The sequence below is a fragment of the Carcharodon carcharias genome, chromosome 10 (assembly GCF_017639515.1).
Source record: "Carcharodon carcharias isolate sCarCar2 chromosome 10, sCarCar2.pri, whole genome shotgun sequence".
Taxonomy (NCBI): domain Eukaryota; kingdom Metazoa; phylum Chordata; class Chondrichthyes; order Lamniformes; family Lamnidae; genus Carcharodon; species Carcharodon carcharias.
In genome coordinates this window covers 166,000,694-166,025,336 of record NC_054476.1, presented here as the reverse complement: position 1 = coordinate 166,025,336, position 24,643 = coordinate 166,000,694, and the positions used below count along the sequence as shown (strand labels likewise).

General features: G+C 45.2%; 1 protein-coding gene across 1 annotated transcript in view; it reads left to right on the top strand.

The window, feature by feature from the left end:
* zgc:174895 (uncharacterized protein LOC100126024 homolog) overlaps positions 1–24,643 on the top strand; it is a 31,120-nt gene that overhangs the window by 5,717 nt on the left and 760 nt on the right. Inside the window, exons 3-6 of the mRNA XM_041198244.1 lie at positions 804–927; positions 11,361–11,454; positions 15,862–16,008; positions 19,068–19,163. Of these exons, the coding sequence (XP_041054178.1) occupies positions 805–927; positions 11,361–11,454; positions 15,862–16,008; positions 19,068–19,163 (460 nt within the window). The 5' untranslated portion in view covers position 804. The remainder of the gene's footprint in view (positions 1–803; positions 928–11,360; positions 11,455–15,861; positions 16,009–19,067; positions 19,164–24,643) is intronic.

Below are 24,643 nucleotides of genomic sequence, written 5' to 3'. Positions count from 1 at the left end.
ATTTGTTTGAAATCTTATAAGATGCAAGATAGTTAGAGAAAGACTGGAAAAGCAATCTCTGCTGAGTCCAATATTAAGAAGCAGTACATTACTCTTTTTTTAAAATCGGTTTATGTTACGCTATTATCTTTACTAGCCAAGGCAGTCTTGACCGCAGCCTCAAGGCCTATTTCAGGCTCCATGGGTGGAGCTAAAGTATTTTTGCAGCTGACCCTAGATTAGGTTACAACTTTTGACACTGACATTACTAAAGCAGCACCAAAGCACAGAAGTCGATCAGATGCCATTAATTTCTATCCACGTAAGGGCCAATATTTTCCTCGATATCCAGCTTTGGTTTCACAAGCGATTAATATTAGTCACGGAGATGTTTTTCGTAAAACGGACATGAAGAAAGAGACTATTGCTGATGATCTTGTTCTAGTGTTTGAAGGGGGAGAAGAAAAGCAGATTGAAGCACGAGTTGTAGCTCAAGAGGAGGTGGAGGAGGAGTCAGGTATGCTTGAGCCTACCACAATTAATAGCAGAGTGCAGATATTAAGAATGGAAGTCTATTGACATAAGGGAATGAACAGAGGATTCACATTCCTGTGCTGACTGTGGGAGCTTCCACAAACCAAAAGCACATTCTATTTTATAGGAATGGAAGTATATGTTAATAGGGTTCAAAGAAGAGCTGGTGGGAGGAAGTTCATGTGGAGATACACACTGGTATAGACCAGTTAGGTTGAGTGATCTGCTTCTGTGCTGTGATCTCTACGTGCATTGGTTGCTCTTTGACCTTGTTTTATTTTACTCTGTAGCATGGAAGCATTGACTATCCCACCAGAGCGTGGAAAAAGTTGGTATTTAGCTCTCATGGCACCCAATGTAAAGGGCCCACGGTATGCCTGGCTTGATCCATCCAGACTGTACTGTAACCAACAGGTAGGTAGACTTAATAATATGCAATCCATTGAACACAATGGTATTGACATTGTGCATTATAGCTCATGCAAAGTAGTAATAATGTAGCTCACTGGATATTTACTTGTGCCAATACAGGAAGACTAACACAATTTGGACACACAGGTAATAAATGCATGCTTCAATTGGTGTTCTACTTTTGGGAGCCTATTATTTTGATTTGAAAATTGTCACAGCTGAAATGAGCACTGCTGTTTGGTAAAAAAAAACAGTCATGTCCAGGCCAGCATGAACTAGGCACAGAGAAAGATCCTTGTACAGGATTGGCCAGAGTCATATCGAATTTTAACCAGAAGCCTGAGCTGGAAGGTGCACTGGTATCTTCCCAACCAGGCCAAGCCTTCCATAAGTTAGATTCCAGTCCAACGAGAAAGAAGGCTGTTATAGAGTTGATTTTCCAGGCAACTTTTCTTGGTGGAAACATTGAACTTTATTTTCAAGACAGCAGCAGCAAGCAGCAACTACACATGTGCATCAAACTCTGGAACTAAAGATGAACTCCCTCCTAGAGGTTCCCCGCACTGCTAACTCATTGGTGTACACAGATCTTGTGATCTTCCAACACAGGGTTATTCTTAAAGTTATAGTCCTACATTTATCAAAACTATAATTACTACATTCCTCCCCCTTTAACTTCTCCTGTACGTTTTGTATTTACAAGGATATTTATCTCATGACATTACAATATTTACACGGGTTATGAAATTACAAGTTCAGTCTTTCAGGTGGTTTCTTGATCATGTGGAACGTCGCAGCTCCACGACTTCAGATTCTTTGGCAGGAACCACATTCTCTGGAACCACATTATCAGGTACCTCATTAGGCAAAGGCAGTTCAGTGTCTTCCATTCCGACAGAGACATCAGGCATGTCTATCGTTAGTTGGGCAACTTCAACAGGAATCACAGGTTCAGCAATGGTTACAGGTGGAACATCATTTTGTTGGGGTATCTCCCTTCTTCTTAAATGATCTACGTGTTTACAGGTGGTCCGGCCCTCCACTTCCACGTGGTACAACATTGGTCCGGTCATAGAGCTTACTTTACCAGGTAACCACTTTGGTCCTCCATCAAAATTCCTTGTATACTGCTTCTCCAACAGTAAACTGTCGCTCACAACTGTGCAAATCATGGGTTGCTTTTTGGTTCCCTTGACATTTCTCCACCTTCCCCTCCAAATTGGGAAGTATCAGGCTTAGTCTTGTCTGAAGGCAGGGCCTCATCAGTAACTCTGCAGGTGTTGCACCTGTTGTAGTTTGGGGGGTTGTTCTGTTAATGAAATAGGAAACAAGCGAGTTTAGTTTCCAATGATCCACTTTTTCATTCCCACCTTTTATTGTCTTTTTGGAACCTTCTTAATTTTTGTCTATTTCTTTCTACCATAGAGTTTAGTCTCAACCTTCTTTTTGACTTTACTGCCGGCCAGACTTCTCTCAGGTGAAATCTCAACTTGTTTTAGTTCAGTAGTTGAGCTACCCATGATTTCATTATCTACTTGCATCTTGGAAAGTTCTATGACTTTTGCTTTCAATGCCTCTTTAGCTTCATTCAGCTGATTCTTCAGCTCTCCTATATCCTTCTTGTATCTTTTGGCTTCCTCCTGGAACCTTGAACATTGCTGCATCTTCTCTGCCAACTGGTTCTTCAGTTTGTTCAGAGTGACATTAAATTCTTCCTGTTTCTCTTTGCAATTTTCGGGAGGTACAAACTTTGACCTGGGGGATCCTTGTAATGTGTGAAGGTCTTTCAACAGGTTTTCCTTTTCTTTGCCAAGCTCACTCACTTCATCTTGAATTCTGTCATTTAGCAGAGTCTCCTTGAGTTTCTTCTGCTGTTCTTCCGTGTCATTGTTTAAGACAGTCTTCATTTCCTCAGGTTGCTGAATGGCCACACACTCATTTTTCATCCAGTTCTGGTCCTTTGAATCTCCAGGCTCTTTCTGAAGTACCTTGCCTTGTTCCTTTTTCAACTCAGGAACTCTTCCTGCTTCCTTTTGAAATATCATTGGCCAATCAAGGTTAATTTCCCTCAACCAACTTTGACTTAGAAGGCTTGGTCCTCTACCTTCTAATGCTATCACTGGTAGTTGTGCTGCTTGGTGTCTATAATGAACCGTTACTCTGGTGATACCTTTTGCCTGGATTTCTTCACCTGTGTATGTTTTCAACTTGGCAGATGTTTGTTCCAAATTTAATTGTTGAGCACCTTTATTTAAATATCTGAAAGTGTTTTCTCCTATTACAGTGGTAGGAGCACCAATGCTACTTAAATTTTTAAGGGTTTACCATTCACTTGCAATGGGGCAGTAATTATTGGCTGTCTTCCCAACTTTCATGTTGAATAATTAATAAATGTCAGAATTGGTTGTTTCTGGCTCTTCCACACTATATACTTCTTTGGACTTAGTTTGTTGCCTGGAAGCCTGTTTCCAGGCAATGTTTCAGTATGTGCCCACTTCTGTGACAAAAGTAACACTCCACCTTTATAAATTGCCAAACGTTAGGAGAATGATTGTTTCCACATCGATAAAAGTTAGTTTTCACCTTTGCTGCTAAGCTGTTTCCTCTAAGTTTCCAGTTAGTGGGGGCTGATTCCTGCTTCACGGCATAGTCCCCAGGCAAAATTATCCCCCCACTGGGGGGGATGTGCGGAAGTGGGTGTAAGCAGGCAGCCCTCCGATCGGCACCCACGATATAGGGGGTGGGGGTGTGCCCGCCATTTTTAGTGGGTGGGCCAATTAAGGCCCGCCCAACGTGAAGTTCACAGGGAAGCCTCATGCACTTCCTGTGCTGGGGAACATGGATGGTGAATGAAATTTTCAATGCAGCAACTTTTTTTACTTGTGGGCAAAATTATAGTTCATGGGACAATAGCAACAGGGATAAGAAATTGGCTGAGTGACAGGAAACAGAGTATTGGTTAAAGGATGTTTTTCGGACTGGACAAAGGTTTGCAGTAGAGATCACCAGTGTTGGTGTTGGGATCCTTGCTCTTGTATATATTAATGACCTGGACCTTGGCGTTCAGGGCACAATTTCAAAATTTGTGGATGATGCAAAACTTGAAAGCATTGTAGCCCGTGGGGAGGATAGTGTAGAACTTCAAAAAGGCATAGATTGGTGGAATGGGCAGAAGAAGTTTAATGCAGATAAGTGTGAAGTGATTCATTTTGGTATGAAGAACACGGAGAGACAATATAAAATAAAAGGTACAATTCTAAAGAGGGTGCAGAAGCAGAGTGACTTGGGTGTATAATTGCATAGCTCATTGAAGCTGGCAAACCAGGTTGAGAGAGCAGTTAATAAGTATACAGCATGTTATGACCTGGTGAGAAGGAATAAACTGGCTTCCCTCTATTCAGCCTCCTCGTCTGGTCACAACAAAGGATTAAGCTTCTTTTTCACGAGGTTATCCCTTTTCCAAATCCAAATGTGTCTAACTATTTAAGCAGTGAGCAATAATGACCCAATCAAACAAGGATTTTTTGAGTCAAAGAAAGAGCAAATTTACTAACCACTAAACCTAAGGAAAAAATAATGAAACTGACATCACACACGAAGGTATCAGAAAAAAAGGAAAAATTATAGTCCAGTGAAAATGAAAGTTAAAAGATTACAAGCAGCATTTTCCCCTGTCAGGGGGGTTGTGTGGGGACGGGCAGGGGTGGGTGCTAACCCGATCGGCGCCCCCGATTGGGGCGAAAGAGTGCAGAAATCTCCCTGAGGCACAGACAATATGCCTCAGGGAGATTAGTTTAAATTTTAATCTTTGAAATAAAGGAATTTAAAACTTTTAAAACATGTTCCCTCATGTGACAGTGTCACATGAGCTGGGACATGTCATTGAATTTTAATTAAAACTTTTATTGAATTTTTAAATGCTTCATGAAACCTCATCCCGCCCGTGGACGAGGTTTCATGAAAAATGCGAAGGCCCCTGGGATCTTCGCCTCCCCCCACCCCCCACCCCCACCAACCTTAAGGTTGGACAGGTAGCTCCTCCAACTGATTTAATTACTTTTCAATAGGCCTTAATAGACCTTTGATAGTTTGGCAGCCGCGCAGCCAACTTGGCTGCATGCCTGCCGAACTGAAAGCCTAAATGACGCGCAGTGAATGTTGGGACACCCGCCCGATGTCACTGTGCGTCATTTTACACTCCTGCTCGCCAAAGGGAGAATTCTGCCCTAAATGGTTAAGTGTCCTCGAGGTGCCGATTTTTAAACATTGTGGCCAATTTGGGTTAGTTGGTTTCGCGGATGCGGTCAGGTGTAGATGATGCTGCAATTGTTATGAGATTTCGGTTGGCTGGTAGATTTCTAGTAAAGTTCACTTCTGAACTGGGTCATACACTTGTTCCAAAAGAGTAAGAGGAAGAGAGCCCAGTTTTCAGCCTGTTTACACTGGTGAAAAGATTCTTGCAACCTCTCTGCAGTCTACCCTGAAGTACTTCACCCATTGTGTATTTCCAAGGGGTTTTTGGGTGGGTTTATTTGTGGCAGCCATCAATACGCAGAATTTTGTATTTTAATGTCTCATCCTTAGACAGTGACGAGTTTTGATGGGTCTCCGAACTATAGGGAATGTCTCTTTCTTCACACTCCCCCTGAGAGTGATCTGTTTGTTTTTCACCTTCACCTTGGAAGGTGGCCTTGCATTTTAATTAGTTTCTCCTGCCTTATTTCAAATTGTAAAATTTCCAGTCGGTTGAAAGTTGAAAAATCATAGGAGAATTTTAGGATCCCCCAATAGCGGGTTTGTAGGTCGGGGTGTAAACGTAAAATTTCTCAGGTGGCCTTCCCACCGAGCCCCGCCTACCCTGACCTCTCTGCACTTTTACGCTCGGGTGGGGGATGCCTAGGCCGGCCTACCTGCCCTTGCCCCAATTGATGCCCTTAAGTGGCAAATTATTGACCAACTAAGGGTGTTTTCCTGCTCAGCCTCGATTTTCGGGCTGGAGGGAGGAGATCAGGAATGGGGATAAGGGTGGGAGCCCAAAAGTGATGGCGTAGTGGTATTGTCACTGGACTAGTAGTCCAGAGACCCAGGGTAATGCTCTGGTTACCTGGGTTTGAATCCCACCACGGCAGATGGTGCAATTTGAATTCTACAAGAATCTGGAAGTAAGAGTCTAATGATAACCTTGAAACCATTGTCGACTGTTGTAAAAACCCATCTGGTTCACTAATGTCCTTTAGGGAAGGAAATCTGCTGTCCTTACCTGGTCTGGCCTACATGTGACTCCAGACCCAAAGCAATGTGGTTGACTCTTAAATGCCTTCTGATATGGCCTAGCAAGCCACTCAGTTGTATCAAACTGCTACAAAGTCACAACAAAGGAATGAAACTGAGCAGATCACCCAGCATCGACCTAGGCACCAGAAACGATAACATGAAACTCAGCTCTGTTGACCCTGCAAAGTCCTCCTTACTAGCATCTGGGGGCTAGTGCCAAAATTGGGAGAGCTGTCTCACAGACTAGTCAAGCAAAAGCCTGACATAGTCATCAGAATCATATCTTACAGATGATGTCCCAGACACTACCATCACCATCCCTGGGTATGTCCTATGCCACCAGCAGGACAGACCCAGCAGAGGTGGCAGCACTGTGGTATACAGTCAGGAGGGAGTTGCCCTGGGAGTCCTCAACATTGACTCCGGACCCCATGAAGTCTCATAGCATCAGGTCAAACATGGGCAAGGAAACCTCCTGCTGATTACCACGTACCGCTCTGCCTCAGCTGATGAATCAGTACTCCTCCATGTTGAACACCACTTGGAAGAAGCACCAAGGGTGGCAAGGGTGCAGAATGTACTCTAGGTGGGGGACTTCAATGTCCATCACCAAGAGTGGCTCGGTATCACCACAACTGAGTCCCAAACGACAGCCACTAGACTATGTCCGTGGTGGGTGGTGAGGGAAACAACAAGAGGGTATAACATACTTGACCTCATCCTCACCAACCTGCCTGCCACAAATGCATCTGTCCGTGACAGTATCGGCAGGAGTGACCACCGCACAGTCATGGAAACAAAGTCCCACTTTTACATTGAGGATACCCTCCATCATGATGCGTGGCACTAACACCAGGCTAAATGGGATAGATTTCGAATAGATCTAGCGACTCAAGACTGGGCATCCATGAGGTGCTGTGGGCCATCAACAGCAACAGAATTGTACTCAAACACAATCTGTAACCTCATGGCCTGGCATATCCCCCACTCTACCATTACCACCAAGCCAAGGGATCAACCCTGGTTCAATGAAGAGTGCAGGAAGGAATGCCAGGAGCAGCACCAGGCATACCTAAAAATGAGGTCACAACCTGGTGAAGCTATAACACAGGAGACTTGCGTGCCAAAAGCATGAGCAGCAACTTTCCAGGTATTTTTATTTATGTTTTTGTTTTGGATTTCCAACATCCACAGTTTTTTGCTTTTATCTAAGTGATAGACTGAGCTAAGCAATCCCACAACCAACAGGTCAGATCTAAGCTCTGCAGTCCTGCCACATCCAGTCCTGAATGGTGGTGGACAATTAAACAACTCACTGGACGAGGAAGCTCTAGAAATATCCCCATCCTCAATGTTGGAGGAACCCAGTACATTAATGCAAAAGATAAGGCTGAAGTTTTTACTACTATCTTCAGCCAGATGCTCCCAGTGGATGATCCATCTTGCCCTCCTCCAGATGTCCCCAACATCACAGATGCTAGTCTTCAGTCAATTTGATTCACTCCAAGTGATAACAAGAAATGGCTGAAAACACTGGATACTGCAAAGACTATGGGCCCTTACAATATTCCAGCAATAGTGCTGAAGACTTGTACTCTAGAATTTGCCACATCCCTAGCCAAGCTGTTCCAGTGCAGCTACAACACTGGCATCTACCCGGCTAAGTGGAAAATTGCCCAGGTATGTCCTGTACACAAAAAACAGAACAAATCCAACCCGGCCAGTTATCGCCCCATCAGTCTACTCTCCATCATCAGGAAAGTCATGGAAGGGGTCATCAACAGTGCTGTCAAGTGGCACTTGCTTAGCAATAACCTGCTCAATGGCGCCCAGTTTGGATTCCGCCAGGGCCACTCAGCTCCCGACCTTATTACAGCCTCGTTTCAAACATGGACAAATCAGCTGAACTCCCGACGTGAGGTGAAAGTGACTGCCCTTGACATCAAGGCCACATTTGACTGAGTGTGGTATCAAGGAGTCCTAGTAAAACTGAAGTCAATGGGAATCAGGGGGAAAACTCTCTGCTGGTTGGAGTCATACCTAGCAGAAAGAAAGATGGTTGTGGTTGTTGGGGGTCAGTCATCTCAGCTCCAGAACATCACTGCAGGAGTTCCTCAGGGTAGTGTCCACAGCCCAACCATCTTCAGCTGCTTCATCAATGACCTTCCTTGCATCATAAGACAGAAGTGGTGATGTTCGCTGAAGATTGCTCAGTGTTCAGCACCATTCGTGACTCCTCGACTACTGAAGCAGTCCATGTCCAAATGCACCAAGACCTGGACAATATCCAGTCTTGGGCTGACAAGTGGCAAGTAACATTCATGTCACACAGGTGTCAGGCAATGACCATCTCCAACAAGAGAATCTAACCACCACCCCTTGACATTCAATGGCATTACCATCACTGAATCCCCCACTATCAACATCCTGGAGGTTACTATTGACCAGGAACTGAACTGGGCTAGCCATATAAATACTGTGGCTACAAGAGCAGTCAGAGGCTAGGAATTGTGCGATGTGTAACTCGCCTCCTGACTCCCCAAAGCCTGCCCACATCTACAAGGCACAATTCAGGAGTGTGATGGAATACTCCCCACTTGCCTAGATGAGTGCAGCTCCCTCAACTCTCAAGAAGCTCGACACCATCCAGGACAAAGCAGCCCCGCCTGATGACACCACATCCACAAACATTCACTCCCTCCACCACCAATGCACAGTAGCAGCAGTGTGTAGCAGCTACAAGATGCACTATAGAAATTCACCAAGGCTCCTTAGACAGCACCTTCCAAACCCATGACCACTACCACCTAGAAGGACAAGGGCAGCAGATAGATGGAAACACCACCACCTGGAAGTTCCCCTCCAAGTCGCTCACCATCCTGACTTGGAAATATATCGGCCGTTCCTTCACTGTCGCTGGGTCAAAATCCTGGAACTCCCTCCCTAACAGCACTCTGGGTGTACCTACACCACATAGACTGCAGCGGCTCAAGAAGACAGCTCACCACCCCCTTCTCAAGGGCAGTTAGGGATGGGCAATAAATGCTAGCCTAGCCAGCGACACTCACATCCCGTGAATGAATAAACAAAAAAACCTAGGGCAGGAAGGGGGTGTGCCTCCATCATCAGCCTCCTTTTAACATCAGGCACCCCCACAAAAGGTCGGGCCCCTGCAGGTGCTCCCTTCCCCCTCCCTGACCTCTCCACCAACACCCCCACTTCTCTCTGCCCATCCCCTGGGCCTCATCTCCCCTCCTTGCCCTGAGACACTTAACTGGTCCTGGACTCCTGGGACTTGGACAGTGGGGACTGTTTACAGTCCCAGTCCTGTCCACTACATCTTCTGGCACTGCAGGGACTAAGGAGTCTGACTACTCTGTACAATCTGATTGGATGGCAGCTCTCTGAGGTGGCACTTCCTCCTGGTGAGGGTCAGAAATCTTGTTTCCAGCCAATTAACACTTGTTGGAGCTTTAAATTGCTGCGAGGCTGACAGTATTGGCAGGAGGGTGTTCTCCTTTGACTGTTGGATGGTGGGAAGGGAAACCCCTCCATCTTAAAAGTTCTGGTCCATGTTTTCAAAAATAAAGGTGCATAGCCTTGTGACAAGCATCCTAGGTTTTACTAATAAGGGTATAGAGTATAAAAGCAAGGACGTTATGTTAAACTTGTATAGGACAGTGGCTCAATCTCAACTGGAGTATTGCATCCAGTTCTGGGCTTGGACATTAGGAAAGGTGGGAAAGCATTAGAGAGAGTGCAGAAAAGATTCACAAGGATGGTTCCAGGGATGAGGAACTTCAGTTATGTAGGTAGATTGGAGAAGTTGGGATTGTTTATCTTGGAGAAGAGAAGGAGATTTGATAGCGACATTCAAAATCATGAGGGGTCTGGACAGATTAGATAGGGGAAAAGTGTTCCCACTGGTGGGAGGATTAAGAACAAGAGGGCACACATTTAAGGTAATTGGCACAAAAAATGCAATGGCAAAATGAGGAAAAACTTTTTCACACGAGTGGTTATGATCTGGAATGCACTGCCGGAGTGTGTGGTGGAGACAAGTTCAATCGAGGCATTCAAGAGGGGATTGGATTGTTAACTGCAAAGGAAGAATGTGCAGGGCTGAGGGGAGAAGGTGGGGGAGTGGCACAGGGTGAGTTACTACTATGGAAAGACAGAGCAGACATGACAGGCCAAATGGCCTCCTTCTGTACTGTGAGAATCCTGTGATTCTGTGAGATTAAGAGACACGGCAAAGTAGGTTTTAAAGCCTAAAAAATAGTACTGTGGGTCAGGAGGAACAAGAACCAGGCCCCATGTGGAAGCCTTAGACCTTACTTGATGTGGGCTATGCCCACAGAGGTGTCCCACCACTCCACCCCACTCCTCCTTGGCACTCAGCTGATGCCGGGAACCCTTCCAGATGGTGGCCTCAGGCTGCCCGGGTTTATGAATGGACACTTCTTTTATCACCTGAGACTTCATTCCGTCAGGTTATAAAATCTTTCCATTCTGTCCCCACTTCCCACCAGCTCTTCACCTCACATATCAAGAAGGCAGACAGGAAACATCCTTCCAAGCCTCACCAATTCACTCTGAATGGGTCACTACAAAGTAATGGGCTGGACATTAACACCTTTTTGATTTTCTCTCCCTCCTATGAGGAGAAGCCTGAGCATAGTTTTTTCAGACAATGTTACTTGAGCACCCACAATATGTAAGTAAGTGATTTACCATTGCCAGAGACAATGCCATTCAGAAAATGTAGGATCTGGTCTCCCACTCTGCTGCTGTGACTTTGGCAGAAGAAAATTGACGATGATATCATTTTCCTGGGGTTTTTAACTAATCTTCTGCTGAAGTTAGGATGGATGAGTTGGAGCTCTCTCGTGGAAATTCCATCCTTTGATCACCAGTTGGATCCCAGTCTCCATTTGTTATCTACAAATTATCCATGATCTGACTGACTGGCAGAACAGTCACTGAGCTAAACATCCTATCGTTGCTCCTATATTCCTATCTACAGCGGAGCCACTTCAACGAAGAATATGCAAAATCAAGTTTAGGTTCATAAAATGTTCCATGTAAAGATCAATTTTGATGTAACAATTATTTTATGTCTACTATGCTGGGTTAAGATTCATCTTTTATTTAATTTTAAGGCCTTTAAGGACTGCATTGAAGACTTGCTTCAGCCTTTCCAGAATGACACCATTGACCTCATAGCTGGGATTGATGCCATGGGCTTCATATTAGGTATATGTGTAACACAGAGATTACAACAATTTAATTGTATTGCCTGAACAAGAATCTTTTGTTAAGTTGTAACACCCCTGTAATGTTAAATTTAGCATTGTCTCAATACTAGAGCCATTGTTGCCATGTTAATTCATCACTGCTTCCTAATACAAATTTCTGTAGCTTTGAAACAATGCAAAACTCTAAGATATCATTGACTGCAACCTTAGCTGTTCAACAAAGATTATTTTCATTTAATACTAAATAACCATAGTGGGTTTTGTTGCTTGTTCACAATTTTAAGGGTATACCCAGTCTCGAGTCCCCAGTGATTGACAGCTTGGCAGGACGAACTCCCAATACGACAGACAACCCTCGCAGCCAGCAACAAAATGTTTAGACCAACAGCTTAGGATAGCTTTATTTGACAGTAGACCATTTGCTTAGAGACACAGTAAGTTTGCATCTTTATAATTTTTCTTGGAGGAACATGTGAAAGCTGTATGCTGCCCATTCATGGCAGTATTTACTGTCCTGAGGGCATTAAGGGCCAACTACATAGATTGGGGTTGGAGTCACATATAGGCTATCCAGAGCAGGGAAGGTTGTGGGATCCCATTCCCGCGGGACATTAGTCAATCGGTTGAGTTTTTAGAACAGTATTTCATTTTCAACCAGTTTTGAAGAAAGGTCATCTGAAACTTTAACTCTGTTTCTCTCTCCACCTGCTGAGCATTTCCAACATTTTCTGCTTTTATTTCAATAGCTTTCATGTTCACTTTGTCTGACCTTATACCATAAATTAGCAGATACATTGGATTAAATTTCACAACGTACCATGATGAGATTTGAACTCCGAGCTATTCCGGTATCACAGCTACGAGGCGACCATAATCTATGGTGTACCGGTTTGTTGGTTTTAAGTCAATAACAACTTACATTTATGTGGTGCCTTTAACATAGTAAAATGTCACAAGGCACTTCACAGGAGTGTTATCAGACCAAATGTAATATTTATTTAAGGAGATTTAAAGGCCCTTTAAGGAGATATCAGGACAGGTGGCCGATAGCTTAGTCAAAAGGGTAGACTTTAATGAGAATCTTAAAAGAAAAGAGAGAGGTAGGGAGGCTGAAAGTTTTTTATGGTTGGAGCCTGCTCTAATCCAATGTGCCTAATGTAAAACCTTTGGTCAGGCTTCCTTTGAGTCTGCTGTGTCCATGGGGGTGTAATAAACACCTTGGTTGTATTGTTGGTTTTAGATCTCCATGCTCAGTTATACAGAGAGTGAATTATATACAACCAAATTATCTGGTTGTAAAGCCTTTATTATTGTGTCCAATCCATCAACTGCTGATTAGAAATTAAGGAACAGATGCACCATCAGTTCCCTTTAGCAAAACTCCTATTCATCAATGTTACTATAACCCATTATGATGTTAAATTAAATGCCATGGCTTCTTATATAAAACATTTCTGAAAGGATATATTAAATATTTGAATAAAGTTTGTCCTCATTCCTGTGGCTTAATCCCAGTTTCTTTTTCCCTCTTTGAAAGAAATTGGATTAAAGATTTGTACCATGCTGTTATAACAAAGTTGCTGCATTTGTTTAATGGAAACATATTAAAATTCTTTGAGGGTTTAGTCTTTTAGCACAAGATTAGTTTTTCAAACTCCCCTTTTTCTTCCAAATTGAGTACATTATTACAAAATCAATTTAAATATATAGGAGTCATGTTTCAGCTATGTGCCAAGAATCATCTGCTGCCATTGGACATTGAAACAATATGGGTGTGTAACCTGTGACTAGCCATCCATTCATTCCAGTGGCCTGTGCACCCTGGGCAGTGTGTGCTTGAGTTTTGACATGGATTGGTGGCAGGTGAGCACCCCACCACTATCGCAAGCTCATAGAATTTCCCCCAGTGTCTCGCCTTTTCCTGTTCCATTTTATAATTCCACTTTCACCAGAAATTAATTTCAAATTCTCCCAAGTCATTTCTTTTCAAGAGGACAATCACATTTCAAAAACACAGTTGTCAAAATTCTTAAGGGAGTATCACCTGGTGTCCTTTGTGGGAAACCCATCCACTTGAATGGAAATTTGGCCCTGACCTGCAGCTAGTTTTTTAACAGATTATACTATACTCATCTCACCCTAACACTGAAAGGGTTATTTTACAAGCTTTTATTCTGTGTATGGAGCTTTGCAACATGGGGACATGAATAAAAGATGGGGATTTAGAACTATTAGGCTGATTCTGAACCTATACTCCTGTCAATCAACGCTCCAGTCTGGAGCAGAGTCTTGTTAAAATCAACGCTTCAACATTAATGATTGTGGGCAGAATTCTCACCTCGGTGGGTGAGCACGTGCCCAGCCTGCTCGAGCGTGAAATGACGCATGATGACATCGAGCAAGCGTCCCTACGTCAATGCACAGTTGCGTGATAGTTCAGTCGGTGGGCGCACGCAGGAATCAGCAGCGCATCCGCTGACAATTAGAAGGCTTATTAAGGCCATGAAAGTATTAATTAACTTAAATTTTTTGCTGCCCGTCCAACCTTACAGTTGGCGGGCAGGCAAAAAGGCCAAGCGTCCTTTGCATTTTTTGGAAACCTCATCCATGGGTGGGCTGAGGTTTCCAACATCAAATAAAAGTAAAATAAATTTTTTAAAATTTAATTTATAACATGTTGCTATTCATGTGACAGAGTCACATGATGGGACATGTTTTGTAACATTTTTTAAATCTTTATTTCTAATTTTAAAAACTCTTCATTCTCCCTGAGGCGGCTCTGTGCCCCAGGGAGATTTTCAAGCGCTCACTCGCGCCGCATGCATAAAGTTCCCCGCTCGCCCATTCATCCTCCTCCTCCCCCACCTGCACGGGTGGTGTTGAGCGCTGCCGCTAGCTTTTCATGCTGGGTGGGCCTTAATTGGCTCGCCAGCATGAAATGGGCTTCCCAACCGTCCCCGCTCACCCCCGCCAAGCCCTCCCGACAAGGGCAAAATTCGGCCCTGTATCCTTCTGTATAGTAGGGAAGACACATGTCTCTGGATTTCTGGAGAGGCTTAAACCCCCAATTGGCTGAATGTGAATGAGCATGCTGCTCATTGTAGAATTATAGATTAATAGTTATGGTAATGAAATAGTGATGTGTACTATGATGTAACAGTGGCATCTGCAGTCATGTGCAAGAAGATAAGATGGAATTGTCTGTACAAGACAGTGGTATACTTACCTACAAGATTATTATGCGTTTAGTGTAAATAAAGGTGTTTTTGATGAAACCTACTGGAGTTAGACCTAAGTAACTCATTAGTTGAGGGAAACCTTCCTAATACCGATGAGGCCACATGTTACCCGAAAGGAGATCCAAATACTGCTCAACATGGAAACCAAACTACAAACCACTCATTTCCGGCTAATTGCTGGTAATTTCATTCTTTCAATAAATCCTGAACTCCAGGACTTAACTTGAATTTGGAGGAACACAGCAACGCAAATAAAATTGATGATTAGGGAAACTGTGGGACCACCAAGATAAAAGCAAAATACTGCGGATGCTGGAAATCCGAAACAAAAACAGAAACTGCTGGAAAAACTCAGCAGGTCTGGCAGCATCTGTAGAGAGAGAAAAACAGATTTAACGTTTCGAGTCCGTATGACTCAAAGAAAGGTCATACGGACACGAAACGTTAATTATTTTTCTGTTCCTCCATCATCTACAAAGCTCAAGTCAAGACTGTGATGGAATACTCCCCAATTGCCTGGAAGAGTCCAGCACTCAAGAATCTTAACACTCTCCAGGACAAAGCAGCCCCGCTTGATTGGCACCACATCCACAAACATTCACTCCCTCCACCACCGACACACAGTAGCAGCAGTGTGTACCATCTACAAGATATACTGCAGGAATTCACCAAGGCTCCTTAGACAGCACCTTCCAAACCCATGACCACTACCATCTAGAAGGACAAGGCCACCATCTGGAACAAAAACAAAAAAGCTGGAAAAAATCAGCAGATCTGACAGCATCTGTGGAGAGAAAGATAAGAGTTAACGATTCGAGTCTGTATGGCTCTTATTCAGAGCTCTGGGGATGGACAATAAATGCTGGCCCAACCAGCGAAGCCCATATCCTGTGAATGAAGAAATAAATAAACTTGTGTGGGGATATCAGCTAGCTTCGCTGTTCTGTGACTTGAGGAGTCAAAGATAGGGGCTCTACTTGGACTGACAGGAATGAGGGCAATTAGTGATTTGTTAGGAGCAATATCTCTAGTTTTCACTTGAAGAATATCTATATTTTAGGCCATGGGAGTTCATGCCTTCACCGAGGAGGAGTGAGAACAGACTATTTGAGTTAAAATTTTACCAAACACTCATGAGATTCAAACCTGCTATTTTGCCATTTTAGGAGCAGCTATAGCCAACCGTCTTGGAAAAGGTTTTTTAACAATCCGGAAAGAGGGTCACAGCTGCATAGAAACCAAGGGCAAAGCCTACTCCGACTACACAGGTCAACAGAAAGTGTTGGAAATGCGCACTGATGTGGTTAAAACAGGTTGGTATTTGATGACATATCATTTTATGTTTCATACTCGGGATGTGGATGCTGCTGTCGAGACTGGCAGTTATTGCAGGTCTGTCGATGCCTTCAACTAAATGGCTTGCGGGACCATTTCAGAGGGTAGTTCAAAGTCAAGCACGTTGATATGGCATTGGAGTAACATCTAAATCAGACTGGCTAATAATAACAGGTTTTCTTCCCTAAAAGATATTAACAAACAAATTGAGTTTTTATGAAAATTTGATGACCCCACCATACCCTCTTTTATCTCCAGGTTTTAAACTGAATTCAAATTCCCAAATTGCCATCATGGGATTTGAACTAACCTTTCCTGGGTTACTGGCCAGACCAGATCTACTAGTCTATTGAAATAACCACTACAGCTCTGTACCCCCTACTCAAAATGTCATGATATAATCAGGGCACAATCATTATACAGGAAATAGGTGACATAATGTAAACCTGTCAGTTATATCCTGGACCAATTGCAGGTAGGCGAAAGTGATTTTGTACAGTTCAAGTGTAATGTTAACCAGCTATTAAGAATGCAAGCTAAAAGATTTCAAACTGCTGAAGATTAACTATTACCAAATTGTAAATCACAAATTGACTCTCATTAATTCACAGCTCCAGCCAACAACAAACCCTATTTGTGACTGTTTAAAGGTAGCTTTTGACCAGCTGCTGGTAAACTTGAGCAAAATCTGAAGTACAAATGAGGAATCAGCCTTGGCTCATCTGATTTGCATGTGAAAATGAAACCCTCAAAAATGAATTGCCTCAAAATAAAATGTACAACAGGAGACCCATGAACTGAAGAAGGCACTGAGAAGAGCAACAAGAATGATGTCCAATGTAATGGGGATCAATTAGTCCATAAGTAAAGAGTAGAGAAGATTAAACTCTAGAGTCTAGAAAGAGATAAGTTAAAGGGCAAAGCTCTTCGACAACATGTTAGGAAGAATTTGCATCTATATACCAATATCCTCATGACAAAACAAAAATGAATTACTTTTGAAGCACAGCCATTGCTATTGTGTAAACATTAAAAAAAACAGCCAGTTACAGGTAGCAAGATCCCACAAACAGAAAATGAGATCCATGACCAGTTTGAATAAAATACTGCAGATGCTGGAAAGTTGAAACAAAAACAGAAAACACTGGAAATACTCAGCAGGCAGAGAGCATCTGTGGAGACAACAGACAAGTTAATGTTATGAACACTTTGTCAAAATTAATTGGAAAATTGGAACTTGCACAGTTGATGTGATTTTTTTGGGTGGAGCTGATTGACTATGAAATGCTGGATGCTTACTTTTCTTCTTCAAATAGCACCATGGGCATTTGAATTGACATTGGTTTCGCTGCCACAAATGGTATCTTAGCCAAAGGTTGAGGCAAAAGCCAAGTTATTATTCAAGGGGACCCAACTTCTCTTAAAAAAAAGCGTTCTACCCCTATAATTGTCCATTTAAGCGATAACGTTGATTTATAAAGAGCTTACTGCAAATCAGTAACTCTTGTGCTGAATAAGAATATATCTTATTAACCATGTCATGCCTCTTGTGCGCTGGGTGCCTCTGTGATACTCTATTCTTTTGTCCTTTTCTCCCTTTCTTTTTCTTTCATTGATGGTAGTGTTATGGTCAGGGTCAGGAAAGAATTGAAACTCTTGCACCCATTCCATTACTATCCATAATCAGTGTGTTTTTTGAAAAAAACGATGTGTGTGTTTCTTAGTCCCAGGAGTATGTGCAGTCAATTTAAATAACAGCAGCAAGCTTTCGTGGATTTAAATAAAGGGGATGTTTTCTTCACGCATTCACCCTGAAGGTCTAAAAGCTAAATCACTCATACACACGCACACACACACACACACACACAAAAGAAAGATACAGTTCAAGAGAATAATATACCTTTGCAAGTTGTAAACAAAAGAATAGTTCATGTGTTTGGCTCATTGCAGGCCCATTGAAGGCGGTATTTTCACTCCGAAAGGTTAGTTTAGGTGGGTTCAATAGCTGGAGTCATATATCAGGATTATTGCTGGATTCCCTCGAAGACATGAATGTTCAGCAGGTCGCAAATTTGATTACTTGTAGTTTTTCCCTTGCCAGCAGGTTAAGCTTCCTTACAAGTGGACTTGGAATAGGAATCAATCTGGCAGAACTTTAAGATGTAGCAGTCTCCAGGTTCAAAAAGGCATAGGTGTTACTGCCTTGTTCTACAACTGGAGTTCTGCAGTGAATGTTCCTTGCAGACTGACAAGTTTCTCCCTGGATAATAAGACTTGTTATATGAAGACAGTTTCAGTCACATGATCAACTGCTGTTGTTCTCCCAGAATGGTTTGGAAATATGAAATCATTGCGACACTTTGGGAGATAGATGATGATCATTCACACTGTGGTTGTGGTTAACTGGTTTTCTGAAGTTCTCTTTTATTAAATTTCGAACTTGGAGGCATGAAATATGAAAGTCTATTGACTTTGAGTTTTTGGTAAACCACAAACAATAGCAGGTATACATTCCAAGGGTGGGTTCCTTCTGGGATTGTCTATCCAAGGGGTGGCTCCCCACTCAAGGTTATTCAATTAGGAACTTTCTGGAGACTTGATATACTTCTAAGTCAATGCAGAAATTGCAATTGCCATCTGACCCCCTAACAGCCATCTTAGTAGCCTGTTTGGTGTCAATTCTCAAAGGAAAAATAGTTTACAGAAAATTATATACTGAATGCAGTCCATTTTTAAAGTTATGAATAGGACATGCCTTCACTGGGCATGACAGTAGAATTAATTGATTGCTCAGTTTGTGAGTTAATGGCACCATTGTGGAGAAGCACCAAGCAAACAATATTCGATTACTTATAAGGGAAAGGGAAAACCAAAGGAAAGTCCACTCTGGGCTACTCTTGCATAATTCTTACCAGCTAACGACAAAGCATTGTCGCAGGGTGGCTTCTACTCTCAGTAGAGAATGGTGAGTGCTGGGGAAGCGGGGCCAAAAAATACGTACCTTTCCAAAGAAATACCTCAAAAATTGTGATTTCAGGTTTACGAGTCCTGTTGGTGGACCAGTGGATTGAGACTGGAGGCACGATGGAGGCTGCAATTGCACTCATTGAAGAACAAGGTGGAACTATTGCAGGTAGGGAGAGAAAATGATGCTACTTGATCACTGCCAGAGTAAACACCTCTAGCACATCGTTAAACTTATTATTCTGGTATTTTAATCAAAGAACAAACACCCCTGTCAAAATTTTGAGGGAGGGCCGTTTGCCTCAACCCTATTGAAAGGGGATGTTAAAAATATTCATTAAGCTTCCGCTCCCTGCGACAATGTAGATGTCCAACTGTGTTCTAACAGTGTTGAGCAGACAGTGTGATTCTTTAATCCTCCCCAACTATATTCCATCCAAGGCAATACCTAGTCCATTGGCAGAAATTTTAGGGCGGCCCGATGTCATCTTGCACTCGCGCGATATTTCAGTCCGCTGGCACATGCAAAAGTCGGAAGAGCACCCGCCGACAAGTAAGAGGCCTATTAAGGTCATTAAAGTTGTAACTGTCTCCGATTTTTCGTGGCCCGTCCAACCTTAAGGCTGGCGGACGGGAGAATCAGCCAGGCCGACTTCGCATTTTTCATGGAATCTCATCCAAGGGCGGGGTGAGGTTTCCATTGTTAAATTTAAAAAAAAAATAAAAATCTATGGACAGCATTTTTTATAATGTATATGTTCAGGTGGCTGGCTGCGATGAGTGGGCATTTTTATTCCTGATGTTGCAAACTTTATTTAACTGTTTTCAAGTCTTCAGCCCCCTGAGGCAGCTCTCTGCCTTCAGGGAGATTTCATTCCGCCCTCATCCCGCGCTTACATCAGCGCACGCCCTCCGCTAATTGGCCAGCCAGCGTGAAATTGTGGTCGGGGGGCCGATCGCAGGCACACCAATCACGCTCGCCTGCCCACCCACCCAATTATTTTCGATCTGGATGTATTGGCATCACAATCTTCAGTTTCAAACCCATTTCAGTAGCATTTTTTGTGAGCTAACATTGATTTTGTGCATCATCTAATGTGGTACGGGATATATCAAGTACCTCATTTGTCAACATAACGTATATTGAATAAACAAGGAAACTTTCCCATGCTGTTGCCGATTCCAGTATTTTATTGGAAACAATGGTGGGAATATGAATATGAACAAAAAAATCCTAATACATGGGATTATTAATACACATGGACTCTATCAAAATGGGCACCAAGATTCTTGGAGGGTACCAGAAGCTATCCTGTAGCTCCTCACATTCCTTGTTTATCTTAATGTTTGGGAATCACGGAGTGACAGTAAAAATAACATAGGAGTAAGGGAAGCAAAGGAAACAGCAGATGAGGAAGGAAAAAAAGAGGACAACGGACAGAATTTTTAGCTTGGCTGGTGGGGGCGAACCTGACCCACTCGAGTGTTAAATAAGTTGCGTTGGCATCGGCTGTGCGTGCCAACATCAATGTGCACTCTGGCGATATTTCGCTAAGTGGGTGCGCAATGGAGATGGATGCACACCCGCCATTAATTAAGTGTCTAGTTAAGTCCCTGAAGGCACCGATTGTCTCTGACTTTACGTAGCCCCCTGCGATCTTCGGGCTGTCAAACAGGCGTTTTGCCTGTGGCAGGCCACAATTATCAAAACCTCATCCACGGGCGGGATAAGAGGGGTCAGTGGCCTTGTCAAAGTGATTAGTGAGGAGCGCAGGATATCAGAGTTTAAGATATCACTTGCTTCTGTGAACAAGGCAGCTTCATCTCACTTCAGAGCTGCAAGGAGATGTTTTATAGGCTTCAGTTCAGGACTCGGTGTTGTTTTCCAGGCTCCTGGAGGATTCACACCACACAGGGCCTTCCAGATATCAGACAGCCTTCCCTTACCCTGGTAATGGGGATTGTGGTGTCTGTTGGAGGAGGAAGAGAGGGGCAGAAGGGGGAGGAGGCCAGCTGTCCCAATGCAGCTTCCAGGGAAGCAACCTCTGGGAGGAGAGGCGCAGGCACAAGGGGCGCAGGGACTACAGGAAGACCAAGGCGGAAGGGGCCTCAGAAGATGCCACTATCCTGCTGCCAGGATTTATAGGTGGCGATGCAGCCACCTCAATATGTCTGAGGCGCAATGCCGACAGAGGCTCCGTCTCTCACTGGAGACAGTGACCTCCATCTGTCAGATGATCGGCCCTGAGATCAGCTCTGACTGTGTGGGTGGACACCACATGCCAGTGGCTCTGAAGATCACAGTGGCCCTCAACTTCTATGCCTCTGGCTCTTTCCAGGGCTCAGTGGGGGGTCTGTGTGGAGTCTCCCAATCAGCTGTCCACAGTTGCGTCAAACTGGTGACAGAAGCTCTGTTCAGGTGAGCATTGACTTTCATTCTTTACTGTATGGACAAGGCCAGCCAGGCTGAGCGAGTCAGAGGCTTCGCGGCCATTGCTGGCTTCCCCCGTGTCCAGGGTGCTATAGACTGTACACATGTGGCCATCAAGGCGCCAGCAGTTGAGCCCGGTGCCTTCGTCAACAGGAAGGGCTTCCACTCCATGAACGTGCAGATAGTGTGTGACCACAGGATGCTGATTCTACAAGTCTGTGCAAGGTACCCAGGCAGCTCCCACGACACCTACACCCTCAGACACTCCCAGGTGCCGGGGCTCTTCAGTGCTCCAGCCCGGCTGGATGGATGGCTGCTGGGTGACAAGGGCTATCCCCTCAGAAGGTGGTTCATGACGCCCCTCCACCATCCAAGAACAGAAGCTGAGCAGCAGTACAATAGGAGCCAGGGCACCACAAGGGCTGTGGTGGAGAGAGCCATCGGTCTTCTCAAGATGTGCTTCCAATGCCTGGACTGTTCAAGGGGTGCACTGCAATACCCCCCAGGTCGTGTGTCACTGATAGTGGCTGAGTGCTGCACTCTCCACAATCTGGCACTGGCAACTGGGGACACTGGAGGAAGGAGATCTTGATGCAGCTGCACAGGCCTCAGACGATGAATCCAGTGCTTAGTCTGAGGAAGAGCATGGTGAAGAGAATGCTGAGGGCATGGACGTGACCTGGGTAACCTACAGGGAAGCAGGGACACCTTGGAGGCTTTGATCCAATGCTCCTTCAGCTAGACTACCAAATAAGAACCACCACCACATGCCGGGGCTGCAAGCTCCATACTTGATCCCTGACAGGACCAGTTCCTTGGTCAACAACATAAACCATGTGCCTCTGCAATAAAGTTTCAGGAGACACACGTCCATCATAACATCATAAGCCTACCCTGCACTTACAGAACAAATGAAGCATAACAGAGGCAAATAGCACAAGATAACATCTCATTTACTTATGAATGTTAAAAGTAGCAGAAATTAACATTAACTGGTGTTTTCCATCACAGGGGAACCAAATATCACCCGTGATAGGCCCGTGCTGTGTTTGAGGTGCTTTAAGTTTTCGCTTGTGGGTTCTACGTCTAGGTGCTCAGCCCTCGCTGGCACTGGCATTGGAGACAGCCCGCTCACTCTGCTGTCTTGTTGGCCTTGAAGACCTTGGTGGGCGTCGTCTGGCCAGTGAAGCCTGTGCTGGCCCCGCCTGGGAGGGAGCGGCCAGTGCCACGGTTGGCATCGCCCCCAGTTTCTGCAGCCTCAACAGATACCATGGTCACTGGCAGAGGGGCGGAGGAGCTGCTGCCATCATCCTGAGCACCCTGAGAGGAGCCCGCAGAGACGACAGTTGCCAACGTCAGGTCGCTTTGGACCTCCCTGCTCACCGTTGATGGATGGGCATCTACCTGGGATACTGGGTGCCTCATCCATCTCCCACGCTGAATGTGACCAGCTGAGGTCATTGCCGCTGTGAGGGCTTGCAGGTCCAAGTGCATCTCCAGGAAGCCCTGATTGAGTCCCTGGAGGAGCCTGTCCGTGAGAGTCGCCGCTCTCTTCATGGAGGAGGCATTGTGCGCGGCCGTAAGGCAGTGCTTATGTTCCGTAGGGACTCCTCCTCAATGGACATCACGGCACGCATTCCCTCATGAATCTCCACCAGATCCTCCTGCACACCCTGCTGGACTTCCAGCATCTGCTGCCTCAGGGACAACTCCAGAGGCTCATCATCAGCCACCGACTGAGCATGTTCCTGGTCCCCTGCAGTTCTCCAACTGCCAGCTCCCTGGGCACTCTCTGCCTCCACCTGCACCTCATGTGAGTGTGAAGTGCCCTCATCAATGTGCACCAATAGACTACACGGCAATGTTATGTCCACCGAGGTGCTGGTATCTGCGCTCGTGCCTGCTTGACAGAGAGGGTGTGATGCAGGTGCATGGTAAGCATGGTGGTCCTCAGGGGTCAGAGGTCAGTCAGCCTTCAGGCTCCTCACAACGAGGGGCTACTGGTGAGCCTCAAAGGGAGAAGAAGCACATGTCACTGTGCATGCCTGGCACCCTGATGAGACAGAGATATGCATCATGGTGCCCTCGTCTTTCCATTATCAATGGGGAATCCAGGTTCCAGGCTCACATCAATATAGAGACTACACTGGAATGGTAGCAAAAACCGATATTCTCACCTCAGTGCACTGCACTCTAACCTTCCTCTGACACCCCAACCTCACTGTGGCCACTTGACCGAGGTGCATGGCACCTCTCCAGGGCCTCCTGCTCGTACCGAGTTAGGATGAGGAGGTGTGAGCGTCCCCCGCTAATCCGTGACCCCTCAGCATTATTATGGGATGTTTTCTCCTGAAAGGGCAGGGGAGCATTGATTAGTCCACCCTGTCCCTGCAGCACCATTGCAGCCTGGTCAACCCCATCTGAGGAACGCCTCGCAGGAATCAGGTGATTCGTGACCCTGGAGCCACAAGGCACTCAGTCCAAGCAGCCAGGGCTCACCCCCTTGGCCAGCTCCTGCCTCATTGACATTTGTCACTCACACTCTAACACCTCCGAGGTCCAAGAGGGGAATGGGCAGCTCTTACCTGTTCTGCAAAGTGACCCATGCCAGCACGGTGCTCACCCTCCCCCATCGCAGATCGGTGAAGGGCTTCCGGCGCTGGGACCCATGAGCACCTCGCCACATCATGGCTGCTGACCCTGGATGCCACCTCTTCCTGGGCCTTCTTGGTGAAGTGGGGGGAGCCTCCTCCTCCTGTCCCTGGGGACAAGGGTTTCTCTCCTGGCTGCCTCCTCCTGCAGGAGGGCTGCGAGGCACTCGTCCGAGATTGGTGGGGCCAACTCCCCCGCCGGCCTGCCCTCCCACCTGCTGTGTCCACCCGCTGCCCGTCTCCATTAGCAACACCGCGTCCCTCAGTGGTGGCATCCCAAGTGCTGCGGGGGCCACATTTGAATCGGCCGCTGGGTTGCCATGGACCCGGTGGGCATCATGCCCCCTGCCCCCCGCCCACCCCTTCGCACACATTCCAGGCCGCGTATCACGCTGGGCGGGCCTTAATCAGCCTGCCCGCGTAAAATTGCAGAGCGCTGCCGATCACAGGCGGCAGTCGCATTCCCAAACCACCCCCACTGATCCCGCACGCCAAGGGTAAAACTCTGCCCCACGTGAAGATCATCTATTTAATAGAAAGTCTTAAGTTCCGCAGACGTCATTGTGG